This window comes from Dendropsophus ebraccatus, chromosome 10 (genome assembly GCF_027789765.1).
Source record: "Dendropsophus ebraccatus isolate aDenEbr1 chromosome 10, aDenEbr1.pat, whole genome shotgun sequence".
Lineage (NCBI taxonomy): Eukaryota > Metazoa > Chordata > Amphibia > Anura > Hylidae > Dendropsophus > Dendropsophus ebraccatus.
The window spans coordinates 105,751,171-105,767,450 of NC_091463.1; the positions used below are offsets into that span (position 1 = coordinate 105,751,171).

Here is a 16,280-nt window from a genome sequence, read left to right on the forward strand (position 1 = left end):
CAATAACTAAAGGTCACTGGGATTAATGAGGCAGAAGGGCCCCGCTCTGACCAGCACCGGCCAGGGCCACATCTATGGGAGTCGCATGTGTACAGAGGAAAGCATCAAAGAGAATCCAGGGGACAATAGACACGGCCATTGTGACACGGCTCACGGTTACTACGATTCCTATTTATAGAAAACAATGATGAACTGAGTCACTGATCCCGGCATTGTCACCTCCGAGGGCGGAGCCTGTGGGGGCGAAACTCCGGCTCCTCTCTGCCTAAGGGCAGGGATAGAAGAGCAAGTCTGCCCCCTGCCTGCCCTACAACACAACTGTAATACAGGGCTGTGACAGCCAGGGGGCACCACTTAATATGTCATTATACTCCTGCTATACACTATGCTACTTTGATATCTTATAAAAAATAGCGCATACTAGTGTATTATATATAAACTGACAACCAGACAGAGCATCCACCGACAACAAGAGGAAGGGTCTACCAACAACAAGATGGAGCGTCCACCAACAACAACAGTACTGTCAACCAACAACAAGACGGAGCGGCCTCTGACACCATGACAGAGTGGCCGATAACCAGTATATAATATACCCCTGGTATACACTATGCTACCTTGATATCCTAGAAAATAGAGCATACTAGTGTATTATATATAAACTGATAACTGGACTGAGCATCCACCGACAACAAGAGGGAGCGTCGATCCAACAACAAGAGGGAGAGTCCACCGTCAACTAAACAGAGCGTTCACCGACATCAAAACGGAAAGTCCACCGACAACCAGACAAAGCGTCCACCAACAACAAGAGGGAGAAACCACCGACAACCGCACAAATAATACAATGACAAGACTGAGCGTCCACCAACAACAATAGGGAAAGTCCACAGACAACTAGATAGAGCGTCCACCGACAATAAGTGGTACTGTCCACCGACAACCAGATGGAGCATCCACCGACAAGGAGAGTCCAACAACAACAAGACGCAGTATCCACCAACGACAAGAGGGAAAGTCCATCGACAACCAGACAGAGCGACCACCAACAAGGAGAGCCCAATGACAACGAAAGGGTATTTCTGCCGACAACCAGATGGAGGGTCCATTGACAAGAAGGAGAGTCCACCAACAACAAGAGGTACTGTCCTCCGACAACGAGAGTCTACCAACAACCATACATAGCATCCACCAACAAGAGTGAGAGTCCACTGACAACAAGGACAGTCCACCGACAAGAGGGACCATCCACCGAAAACCATTCATGGCGTCCACTGACGAGGGAGAGTTCACCAATAAGACGGAGAATCCACCGACAACAAGAGGAAAAGTCCACCAACAAGGAGAGTCCACCGACAACCAGATGGAGCGTCCACCAACAACCAGATGGAGTGTTCACCGAAAAAAAGGAGAGTCCACCAAGAACAAGACGGAGCATCCACCAACAAGAGGGAAAGTCTACTAACAACAAGACAGCAACCACCAACAAGGAGAGTCCAACGACAACAAGAGGGACTGTCCACTGACAAGAAGTCCACCAAAAACCATACATGGCATCCACCAGTGAGAGTCTACTGACAACAAGCGGGACAGTCCACCGACAACTAGACAAGACCACAGACAACAAGAGGGAGAGTCCACAGACAACCAGAGGGGAGAGTCCCCCAACAACCTGACGTAGCGTCCACTTAAAACAAGAGGGACAATCAACAGACAACAAGATTTAGCGTCCACCGACAAGAGGGAGAGTTCCCCAACAACCAGACGGAGCGTCCACTGAAAACAAGAGGGAGAGTCAACAGACAACAAGATGGAGCATCCACCAACAAGAGGGAGAGTTCACCAACAACTATACATAGCGTCCATCGACAAGAGGGAGAGTCTACTGATGAGGGAGAGTCCAGCAACAGCCAGACGGAGGGTCCACTGACAACATGGAGTGTCCACCTACAACAAGAGGGAGATTCCACCTACAAGATGGAGCATCCATTTACATCTAGAGGGAGAAACCAGCGACAACCAGAGGGAGAAACCAGCGACAACCAGAGGGAGAAACCAGCGACAACCAGAGGGAGGAACCACCTACAACCAGAGGGAGGAACCACCTACAACCAGAGGGAGGAACCACCTACAACCAGAGGGAGAAACCACCGACAACCAGAGGGAGAAACCACCGACAACCAGAGGTAGGAACCACCTACAACCAGAGGGAGAAACCACCGACAACCAGAGGGAGAAACCACCGACAACCAGAGGGAGAAACCACCGACAACCAGAGGGAGAAACCACCGACAACCAGAGGGAGAAACCACCGACAACCAGAGGGAGAAACCAGCGACAACCAGAGGGAGAAACCACCGACAACCAGAGGGAGAAACCAGCGACAACCAGAGGGAGAAACCAGCGACAACCAGAGGGAGAGTCCCCCAACAGCCATACAGAGAGTCCACAGACAACAATTCACCTTATTAGAAGTGTAACACAGGGTTAAACCGGCAGCCATGATTTGTATGTAGAGTTTACACAATGACCCCGGGCTAAATAGCCGACACCTTATCCTGCCGGATCGGTATTGTATAATTATAGTCACGGCTGTTCCCAGGTATCGCACACACATACCTGGCTGATGGCCCCAGGCTATAGAGGATGGAGAATGTGGAGTACAATGACTGGAGCCGAGCCCCACCCAGCTGCACCGCACTCTCACACCAACTCCGGGAGAGCTCCCAGCTGCACCGCACTCTCACACCAACTCCGGGAGAGCTCCCAGCTGCACCGCACTCTCACACCAACTCCGGGAGAGCTCCACCCAGCTGCACCGCACTCTCACACCAACTCCGGGAGAGCTCCCAGCTGCACCGCACTCTCACACCAACTCCGGGAGAGCTCCACCCAGCTGCACCGCACTCTCACACCAACTCCGGGAGAGCTCCCAGCTGCACCGCACTCTCACACCAACTCCGGGAGAGCTCCCAGCTGCACCGCACTCTCACACCAACTCCGGGAGAGCTCCACCCAGCTGCACCGCACTCTCACACCAACTCCGGGAGAGCTCCCAGCTGCACCGCACTCTCACACCAACTCCGGGAGAGCTCCCAGCTGCACCGCACTCTCACACCAACTCCGGGAGAGCTCCCAGCTGCACCGCACTCTCACACCAACTCCGGGAGAGCTCCCAGCTGCACCGCACTCTCACACCAACTCCGGGAGAGCTCCCAGCTGCACCGCACTCTCACACCAACTCCGGGAGAGCTCCCAGCTGATCGGTGACACCATGTGCGGCATACAGGTAAGGGACCACAATGCTGCATGACCAACACTGATAGACTGTGCAGATGGAGCAGAGCCGAGTCTGTCAGTGTCAGAATGATGTGAAGCAGCCGGCTCTCACACAGCTCTGCTACATCAGTGTAGTTATATGTGATATGGGGAGAGCTGGCCAGGGGCCCCTCCTTACTGTCAGGGGCCCAACCCCATTGTGGGTCCCCTGTCTCCTTTGTTGACTTTTAAGCTGGAGACTCATTGTGAGGTTGGGACCATAGTGCAGCCCCCCCCCCAACAGGGAACTACAAGTGCCAGGAGGGACATCAGAGGAGCCGCAGGGACATCAGAGGAGCCGCAGGGACTACAAGTGCCAGGAGGGACATCAGAGGAGCCGCAGGGACATCAGAGGAGCCGCAGGGACATCAGAGGAGCCGCAGGGACTACAAGTGCCAGGAGGGACATTAGAGGAGCCGCAGGGACTACAAGTGCCAGGAGGAGTTGAGTCCTGCAGCTTCAGTCCATGGTCCTGAGGATCATATGTCACCTGAGCGTGCATGTGTATGGTGCAGTTATCTGTCTATAGGGGGCAATGGATCCGTCAGCACTGATTCCAGGGAGATCAGGATCAGCGATGGGATCCTGTTTCACACTCCACTCTTCTTCCTGACAGACAGGTGGGGCAGAACGCTCGGTCACGGTCTGTGTGACCACAAGAAACGGTTACGATTCACTTCACTCCTCAAGTCTTTGTAATAAGAACCATCAGCTACTAATCTCCTGCATATACTGCCCATCAGCTACTAATCTCCTGCATATACTGCCCATCAGCTACTAATCTCCTGCATATACTGCCCATCAGCTACTAATCTCCTGCATATACTGCCCATCAGCTACTAATCTCCTGCATATACTGCCCATCAGCTACTAATCTCCTGCATATACTGCCCATCAGCTACTGATCTCCTGCATATACTGCCCATCAGCTACTAATCTCCTGCATATACTGCCCATCAGCTACTAATCTCCTGCATATACTGCCCATCAGCTACTAATCTCCTGCATATACTGCCCATCAGCTACTAATCTCCTGCATATACTGCCCATCAGCTACTGATCTCCTGCATATACTGCCCATCAGCTACTAATCTCCTGCATATACTGCCCATCAGCTACTGATCTCCTGCATATACTGCCCATCAGCTACTGATCTCCTGCATATACTGCCCATCAGCTACTGATCTCCTGCATATACTGCCCATCAGCTACTAATCTCCTGCATATACTGCCCATCAGCTACTGATCTCCTGTGTATACTGCCCATCAGGGCTGGATTAAGGTTGGTGGAGGCCCTGGGCAACAATTTTGTTGGGGGCCCCCCCATTTTCTTCCCCCGCAAATAAACCATACAGCAATCTATACAGGTGGCTACTTACTGTAGGGGACTTAGCACCTACCCCTCCTCACTCCTGGCTGTATAGCTCAGCTTCTTCTTTCTTCTGGCTCTTCTCTGTTCCTTCAGCCTGTCAGCCACTGTGACAGATGCTCCAGCATGCTCCATGATGTCACATCCCTGCTGGAGAGATCAGGTTTCCTTGCTAAGGTCCCATGCAGTCCTCTCCTCAGTGAGGGGGAGGGGCAAGGGGGAGTGAGGACCTCGGCAGGTGACAGGCACCCAGAAGCTTGACAGGAAGAATCCATTCAAACACCCATCAGGGGGGAGTCTGAGCCTGCCGGGAGGGAAATGCTTACACAGGATTAACCCTACACCTCCCTCCCTCCCTGGACAGCATGCAGTGTGGCCAGTGCTGTGTCCAGGTAGGGTTTCCACATGCTTTTTGCGCGTGGGACTGGCTCCCAGCCACCACTTCCAGGTTTGGGCTGGTGGGGGCCCCCTAGTGGTGGAGGCCCCTCGGCACATGCCCCTTGTGCCCTCCCTTTAATCCGGCCCTGCTGCCCTTCAGCTACTAATCTCCTGCATATACTGCCCATCAGGTACTGATCTCCTGTGTATACTGCCCATCACCTACTGATCTCCTGCATATACTGCCCATCAGCTACTAATCTCCTGCATATACTGCCCATCAGCTACTGATCTCCTGTGTATACTGCCCATAACCTACTGATCTCCTGCATATACTGCCCATCAGGTACTGATCTCCTGCATATACTGCCCATCAGCTACTGATCTCCTGCATATACTGCCCATAACCTACTGATCTCCTGCATATACTGCCCATCAGGTACTGATCTCCTGCATATACTGCCCATCAGGTACTGATCTCCTGCATATACTGCCCATCAGCTACTGATCTCCTGCATATACTGCCCATCAGCTACTAATCTCCTGCATATACTGCCAATCAGGTACTGATCTCCTGTGTATACTGCCCATCACCTACTGATCTCCTGTGTATACTGCCCATCAGCTACTGATCTCTGAATATACTACACACACATACATCACACTACACACACATACACCATACATACACACACACACCACACTACATACACCACACTACATACATACATACATACATACATACACATAAACCACACTACACACATACATACACATAAAACACACTACACACATACACATAAAACACACTACACACATACATACACACATATATATATATATATACATAGATCACACTACACATATACATACACCACACTACACACACATATATACATATACGACACTACATAAACACACCTCACTACACACACACACCGCACTACACACACACACCGCACTACACACATACACCACACTACACACATATATACATACACTACACACATACATACACACACATGTATACATATACGACACTACATACATACACACACATATATACATACACCACACTACACACACATATATATATATATACGACACTACATACACACATACACACACCGCACTACACACATACACCGCACTACACACATACACTGCACTACACACATACATACACACACATACATACATACTACCCTCACACATATATACAGAGCTGCTCGTGGCGGTACCTTTGTAGTTGTTTGTAGGGGCGGCAGATTTTATGGAGTGGCCGTAAATGATATCGCCTGCTATACACCACTGACCTCACTGACCCCTGACCTGCAGGTGATAGCCGGACACTGAATGCAGGGAGGGCAGGAGGGCAGACACTGTGCAGGGATTGTTACATGTCTCACACATAATAATAATAATAATAATAATAATTTTTATTTATATAGCGCCAACAGATTCCGCAGCGCTGTACAATTCTGGAGGTACATACATAGACAAAAAAATAGACATTACAGAGATACATATAATTATCAGCCATACATGAGGAGTGAGGTCCCTGCTCGCATGCATGAGCTTACACACTATCGGGAGGGGGGGGGGCGAGACAGAATGGCAGAGGGGCAAAGGGCATCATTGTTCTTATGGTCCAGCCATCTATATAAATAAGGCCGTGCAGGTAAGGGGGGGTGAGCCTGTCACCAGCCAATGCCTGCATGCACAGGTCTAAGTGCTTAAATGCTTGGTGTGTGTGTGTGTGTGTAAGTGTCTGTGTGTGTGTGTGCGTGGTGGAGGTGTCTGTGTGTGGTGGAGGTGTGTGTGTGTGGTGGAGGTGTCTGTGTGTGTGTAAGTGTCTGTGTGTGTGTGTGTGTGTGTGTAAGTGTGTGTCTGTGTGTGTGTGGAGGGGGGTTGAGGGTTGAGTCAAAATTAGGGAACCTGGTAAGCCTGTTTGAACAGATGTGTTTTGAGGGATTGTTACATGTCTCACACATCACTACTACACAGATCACTGTCCCTGACCTGCAGGTGATAGCCGGACACTGAATGCGGGGAGGGCAGGAGGGCAGACACTGTGCAGGGATTGTTACATGTCTCACACATCACTACTACACAGATCACTGACCCCTGACCTGCAGGTGATAGCCGGACACTGAATGCGGGGAGGGCAGGAGGGCAGACACTGTGCAGGGATTGTTACATGTATCACACATCACTACTACACAGATCACTGTCCCTGAAGAATTGGTTACACACTGGTGGATTTGGAGACTGTGATATGTTTTCTGTCTTGTCCTCTCCGCGGATGGATGGCGGAGCAGGATTGTGTGTACAGGAGGCAATTATTATTATAAGCTGCAGGTTTTGCGTACACACACACACACCTTACGGATGATTGTCAATAGGCTGGGGGGGGGGGATGAGTCAGTGAGAACACAAAGGGGGGGGGGCGCCATTTCAGGTTCCGCCTCAGGCAGCAGAAATTCTAGAATCGGCCCTGCATATATACTACACACACACACACACATACTACACACACAAACACACATACTACACACACACACACATACTACACACACACATACTACACACACACACATACACATACTACACACACAAACACACATACTACACACACACACATACTACACACATGCTACACACACACATACTACACACATACTACACACACAAACACACACACATACTACACACACACATACTACACACATACTACACACATACTACACACACACATACTACACACATACTACACACACACACACATACTACACACACACACACATACTACACACACACACACATACTACACACACAAACACACATACTACACACACACACACATACTACACACACACACACATACTACACACATACACACATACTACACACACACATACTACACACACACATACTACACACACACACATACACATACTACACACACAAACACACATACTACACACACACACACACATACTACACACATGCTACACACACACACACATACCACACACACACATACTACACACATACTACACACATACTACACACATACTATACACACATACTACACACACACATACATACTACACACATACTACACACATACTGCACACAAACACACACATACTACACACATACTACACACAAACACACACACACATACTACACACACACGCACACCTCTGACACATACTACACACACACACCTCTGACACATACTACACACACACACCCCTGACACATCTTACACACACACACACACCTCTGACACATCTTACACACACACACACACACACACCTCTGACACATCTTACACACACACACACACACCTCTGACACATACTACACACACACCCTTGACACATACTACACAAACACACATACCTCTGACTCATACTACACACACACACCTCTGACACATACTACACACACACACCCCTGACACATCTTACACACACACACACACACACACCTCTGACACATCTTACACACACACACACACACACCTCTGACACATACTACACACACACCTCTGACACATACTAAACACACACACGCACACCTCTGACACATCTTACACACACGCACACCTCTGACACATACTACACACACGCACACCTCTGACACATACTACACACACACCTCTGACACATACTACACACACACACACCTCTGACACATACTACACTCACACACACACACACCTCTGACACATACTACACACACACACACACACTCACACCTCTGACACATACTACACACACACACCTCTGACACATACTACACACACACACACACTCACACCTCTGACACATACTACACACACACACACACTCACACCTCTGACACATACTACACACACCTCTGACACATACTACACACACACACCTCTGACACATACTACACACACCTCTGACACATACTACACACACACACACACCTCTGACACATACTACACACACACACACCTCTGACACATACTACACACACCTCTGACACATACTACACACACACACCTCTGACACATACTACACACACACACACACACACACACACACCTCTGACACATACTACACACACACACACACACCTCTGACACATACTACACACACACACACACCTCTGACACATACTACACACACACACACACCTCTGACACATACTACACACTCACACCTCTGACACATACTACACACACCTCTGACACATACTACACACACACACCTCTGACACATACTACACACACCTCTGACACATACTACACACACCTCTGACACATACTACACACACACACACACACCTCTGACACATACTACACACACTCACAGCTCTGACACATACTACACACACACACACCTCTGACACATACTACACACACGCACACCTCTGACACATACTACACACACTCACACCTCTGACACATACTACATACACACGCACACCTCTGACACATACTACACACACGCACACCTCTGACACATACTACACACACGCACACCTCTGACACATACTACACACACACACCTCTGACACATCTTACACACACACCTCTGACACATACTACACACACACGCACACCTCTGACACATACTACACACACACGCACACCTCTGACACATACTACACACACACGCACACCTCTGACACATACTACACACACACGCACACCTCTGACACATACTACACACACACGCACACCTCTGACACATACTACACACACACACACCTCTGACACATACTACACACACACACACCTCTGACACATACTACACACACCTCTGACACATACTACACACACACACCTCTGACACATACTACACACACACACACACACACCTCTGACACATACTACACACACACACACACACCTCTGACACATACTACACACACACACCTCTGACACATACTACACACACACACACCTCTGACACATACTACACACACCTCTGACACATACTACGCACACACACCTCTGACACATACTACACACACACACACACACACACCTCTGACACATACTACACACACACACACACACCTCTGACACATACTACACACACACACACCTCTGACACATACTACACACTCACACCTCTGACACATACTACACACACCTCTGACACATACTACACACACACACCTCTGACACATACTACACACACCTCTGACACATACTACACACACCTCTGACACATACTACACACGCACACCTCTGACACATACTACACACACACACACACCTCTGACACATACTACACACACACACACACCTCTGACACATACTACACACACACACACCTCTGACACATACTACACACACTCACACCTCTGACACATACTACACACACACGCACCTCTGACACATACTACACACACACGCACCTCTGACACATACTACACACACACGCACACCTCTGACACATACTACACACACGCACACCTCTGACACATACTACATACACACACACCTCTGACACATACTACACACACACACCTCTGACACATACTACACACACACGCACACCTCTGACACATACTACACACACACGCACACCTCTGACACATACTACACACACACGCACACCTCTGACACATACTACACACACACACACCTCTGACACATACTACACACACACGCACACCTCTGACACATACTACACACACGCACACCTCTGACACATACTACACACACACACACACGCACACCTCTGACACATACTACACACACACACCTCTGACACATACTACACACACACACCCCTGACACATCTTACACACACACACACACACACACCTCTGACACATCTTACACACACACACACACACACCTCTGACACATACTACACACACACCTCTGACACATACTAAACACACACACGCACACCTCTGACACATCTTACACACACGCACACCTCTGACACATACTACACACACGCACACCTCTGACACATACTACACACACACCTCTGACACATACTACACACACACACACCTCTGACACATACTACACTCACACACACACACACCTCTGACACATACTACACACACACACTCACACCTCTGACACATACTACACACACACACCTCTGACACATACTACACACACACACACACTCACACCTCTGACACATACTACACACACACACACACTCACACCTCTGACACATACTACACACACCTCTGACACATACTACACACACACACCTCTGACACATACTACACACACCTCTGACACATACTACACACACACACACACACCTCTGACACATACTACACACACACACACCTCTGACACATACTACACACACCTCTGACACATACTACACACACACACCTCTGACACATACTACACACACACACACACACCTCTGACACATACTACACACACACACACCTCTGACACATACTACACACACACACACCTCTGACACATACTACACACACACACACACCTCTGACACATACTACACACTCACACCTCTGACACATACTACACACACCTCTGACACATACTACACACACACACCTCTGACACATACTACACACACCTCTGACACATACTACACACACCTCTGACACATACTACACACACACACACACACCTCTGACACATACTACACACACACACACCTCTGACACATACTACACACACTCACAGCTCTGACACATACTACACACACACACACCTCTGACACATACTACACACACGCACACCTCTGACACATACTACACACACACCTCTGACACATACTACACACACACCTCTGACACATACTACACACACACACACCTCTGACACATACTACACTCACACACACACACACCTCTGACACATACTACACACACACACTCACACCTCTGACACATACTACACACACACACCTCTGACACATACTACACACACACACACACTCACACCTCTGACACATACTACACACACACACACACTCACACCTCTGACACATACTACACACACCTCTGACACATACTACACACACACACCTCTGACACATACTACACACACCTCTGACACATACTACACACACACACACACACCTCTGACACATACTACACACACACACACCTCTGACACATACTACACACACCTCTGACACATACTACACACACACACCTCTGACACATACTACACACACACACACACACCTCTGACACATACTACACACACACACACCTCTGACACATACTACACACACACACACCTCTGACACATACTACACACACACACACACCTCTGACACATACTACACACTCACACCTCTGACACATACTACACACACCTCTGACACATACTACACACACACACCTCTGACACATACTACACACACCTCTGACACATACTACACACACCTCTGACACATACTACACACACACACACACACCTCTGACACATACTACACACACACACACCTCTGACACATACTACACACACTCACAGCTCTGACACATACTACACACACACACACCTCTGACACATACTACACACACGCACACCTCTGACACATACTACACACACTCACACCTCTGACACATACTACATACACACGCACACCTCTGACACATACTACACACACGCACACCTCTGACACATACTACACACACGCACACCTCTGACACATACTACACACACGCACACCTCTGACACATACTACACACACACACACCTCTGACACATACTACACACACACGCACACCTCTGACACATACTACACACACACACATGCACACCTCTGACACATACTACACACACACCTCTGACACATACTACACACACACCTCTGACACATACTACACACACCTCTGACACATACTACACACGCACACCTCTGACACATACTACACACACCTCTGACACATACTACACACACCTCTGACACATACTACACACGCACACCTCTGACACATACTACACACACACACACCTCTGACACATACTACACACAAATTTCACACACACATCCAGTCTCTGAGACACCTGCCCCCTCCCCCCCATATGCGGTCACTTTATGGCTGGTCTATTACACTATCCGGCACACTCCTCTTCATCAGTCGTTTCTCCTGGTGTGACGGTTCGGGATCCATGACACCGCAGCTCATCTTATTTCATCTTTTCTTTTCCAGAGATATTTCCTCCTTCTTCTTCTTCCGATCATCCATCTAGTTGTGTACGTTCCTGAAGCGACCTCAGAACTCATCTTCCACATCCAGGAGGAGCAGGAGGAGGAGACGCTGGTTGGAAGCTTAGGGAAGCTCTTCCTGTCGCCCTTCCCCCTACACTACAAGCTCTTGACTCACACAAACTATTTCTACCTCGATGACCAAAGTGGTAATTTATATACGACAGAGGAGAAGCTGGACCGAGAGGCCTTGTGCCCATCAGACACTGTGGACCAATGTTCTCTCACGCTGGACGTCTTTATTTCATCTCAGGAACATTCTGAATTTACCAAAGTGAAGCTCTTTATCCTGGATATCAATGACAACCCGCCCCAGTTTTTAGAGCCGACCTACATCATCTCCATCCAAGAGGACGCAGCTATTGGAACCAAATTTGTCATTGACCACTTGGCCAGAGACCTGGATATAGAACACAATGGAGACCTGTCCTACCACCTGCTCTGCCCGGATAAGGTCTTCTCTCTAGATCAGCATGCTGAATTCTTAATGTTAGTGGTTCTCCGGCCTCTGGATCGAGAGTCCCAGAGTGAACATCAGATGAGCCTAATTGCCGTTGACAATGGATTCCCCCAATTGTCCGGCACTGCGACACTTGTTGCTAAAATTCTGGATATAAATGATAATTGTCCAGTCTTCACTTCAAGCAGCGTCTCTGTAAATCTTCCCAGAAACACGTCTGTGGGTGACCAAGTAGTACAACTCCAAGCAGCAGACGCAGACCATGGTGAGAACAGCCTCATAGAGTATTTTTACAGCGTCCGAGTTCCAGAATCAGTCAGAAAGCTTTTCTATCTGGAGACTTCATCTGGATTAATGACCCTATCGGCGCCTTTACCAGACGAGGTCACTCTCTACAAGCTGTCCGTGCTGGCCACTGGACCAGGTTGTCTTCCAGCAGTGGCTTCTGTCACTATAAATGTGCAAAAAATTCGAAAGAAGCCAAAGATGGAAGTTCGCTTCATAGCATCCCAAACCGAAGATGGCATCTCCATCCCGGAAGATGTCCCACCGGGGACAATCATTGCCATCTTGGAGGTTACGGATCCCGATGGCAGCATTAGTCGCCCTCTCTTCATTAAGGAACCCTCCCCCTTTATCTTAAGGCCTTCTGAGTCTTCTCCTGACACTTTCCTCTTGTTGACATTCAGTCCACTGGATTTCGAGACTCAACAACAATATGACATCACCATGATGGGAAACTCCATGTATGATAAATCATTTACATATCAGGAAAGTCTTAGGATACAGATTGAAGATGTGAATGATAATCAGCCCAAATTCACAAAGCTCCTCGAAGAAATATTCATTGAAGAAAACAATGCTCCCGGTGATATCTTACTGACGCTTTCGGCTTCAGATCGAGATAGTGGCTCCAATGGAGATGTAAGCTACTACTTGCTCAGTAACGATGATCCCAGTGAATTCTCCATCGACAGCTCCAGTGGGATTCTTAGAGCTTCAATATCTTTGGACAGAGAGAAAAAACCTTCCCATAGTGTACAGGTTGTAGCCATAGACCAAGGTTCACCATCAAAGAACGCTTCTTGTTTCATAACTATCAAGATCCTAGACCAAAATGACAACCCGCCAACATTTGCTTCAAATGAGTTTCTGTTCTACGTGTCTGAAGATCTTCCTAATCACGGAGAAGTTGGCTATGTAAATGTGACTGATGTGGACTCTGGGATGAATGGAGACTTCTCGGTGCACCTCATAAATACCACCTCATTGATTTCCATTGGAGAAGACAAAATTCTAAGGTCCGAGGGGCCCTTTGATTATGAAAAAGAGTTGATGTATGAACTTTGGGTTGAAGCTAGAGACAAGGGAAAGCCATCTCTGACCTCACAAGTCAAAGTGCTCATCTTCATCCTGGATGTGAATGATAACGCTCCTCTGATAGTTCTTCCAGAGTCAAATTTCTCATACGTGTTGGTTTCACCTGATACTTCGCAGGGTTCGTCCGTGACCAAAGTCCAAGCAGTTGATTATGATGCCGGCCTTAATGGAGCTATAACCTACACTGAGTATGGTGATCGTGGACCCTCCACCAATCTCTTTAAGGTTGATGCCCACACAGGTAACATCATACTAAGTGAAAGTACGAGTAGCCATCAATGTGGACTGTATCAGCTCCTAGTAAAGGCCAGTGACCAGGGCTATCCCGAAGCCCTCTCCACTATCGTATGGGTCAACATTCTTCTTAACCAAAGCATAAGCAACAGGAGCTACGTGGAGTCGTTAATAATGATGAGCAAGACGAGTCTCGAAAATCAGGTGATTAATCTGGGGCCATGCCCAAAATACCAGCTGACCGCCACGGCCCCATTCACCCTGTCACTGACGGCCCCAGTGGCCCTTGCTGTGGTCTCAGTCTCCGTCATATGCTGCACGGCGGGCACCTTCCTGTTTCTCTGTTCCAGGAGAAGAAACTCAAAAAAGATAAAGGAGAAGCCGAGTCCAGACGTCCAGATTCCTCTGCAGTTAAATGTGAAGTACTGCGCAAAAGACTGGGATGAAGTAAAATACTGTGACCCTCCTGAAAGACCCTCACCCCATTAGGGCCCCCAGGAGAGAGACCCATGCCAATGTTACCTGGATTTGTTCTATAAATCTTATTCTTCATGTCCTATATTAGGGTAAAAGGAATATACAGCTATCTTATGGTGGCCACACACCTTACACACTTGTCTGGATGACAGCTATATTATGGTGGCCACACACCTTACACACTTGTCTGGATGACAGCTATATTATGGTGGCCACACACCTTACACACTTGTCTGGCTGACGGCTATCTTATCTTACACACTTTTCTAGCTGACAGCTATCTTATGGTGGCCATACACCTTACACACTTGTCTGGCTGACAGCTATCTTATCTTACACACTTTTCTAGCTGACAGCTATCTTATGGTGGCCATACACCTTACACACTTGTCTGGATGACAGCTATATTATGGTGGCCACACACCTTACACACTTGTCTGGA

General features: G+C 48.4%; 2 protein-coding genes across 2 annotated transcripts; both read left to right on the plus strand.

The window, feature by feature from the left end:
- The first annotated feature begins 1,264 nt into the window (after positions 1-1,264).
- Positions 1,265-2,480, plus strand: LOC138766629 (submandibular gland secretory Glx-rich protein CB-like). Its single transcript, XM_069944220.1, has 2 exons — positions 1,265-1,456; positions 2,001-2,480. The coding sequence occupies exons 1-2, from the start codon at positions 1,265-1,267 to the stop codon at positions 2,478-2,480; spliced, it is 672 nt and encodes a 223-aa protein (XP_069800321.1).
- Positions 2,481-3,190: 710 nt separating this feature from the next.
- LOC138765912 (protocadherin-20-like) lies at positions 3,191-15,872 on the plus strand. The gene is made up of 2 exons (XM_069943058.1): positions 3,191-3,289; positions 13,232-15,872. Exons 1-2 carry the CDS (start codon positions 3,275-3,277, stop codon positions 15,848-15,850), a joined length of 2,634 nt encoding a protein of 877 aa, XP_069799159.1. The 5' UTR covers positions 3,191-3,274; the 3' UTR covers positions 15,851-15,872.
- Positions 15,873-16,280: the final 408 nt, after the last annotated feature.

Excerpts from the sequence above, each read along its gene's own strand:
- LOC138766629 (XM_069944220.1), top strand. The coding sequence starts at position 1,265 with ATGGCGTCCACTGACGAGGGAGAGTTCACCAATAAGACGGAGAATCCA. Across the intron at positions 1,457-2,000 it reads ATCCACCAACAAGAGGGAAA|AGGGAGAAACCAGCGACAAC; the intron begins GTCTACTAACAA and ends ATTTACATCTAG.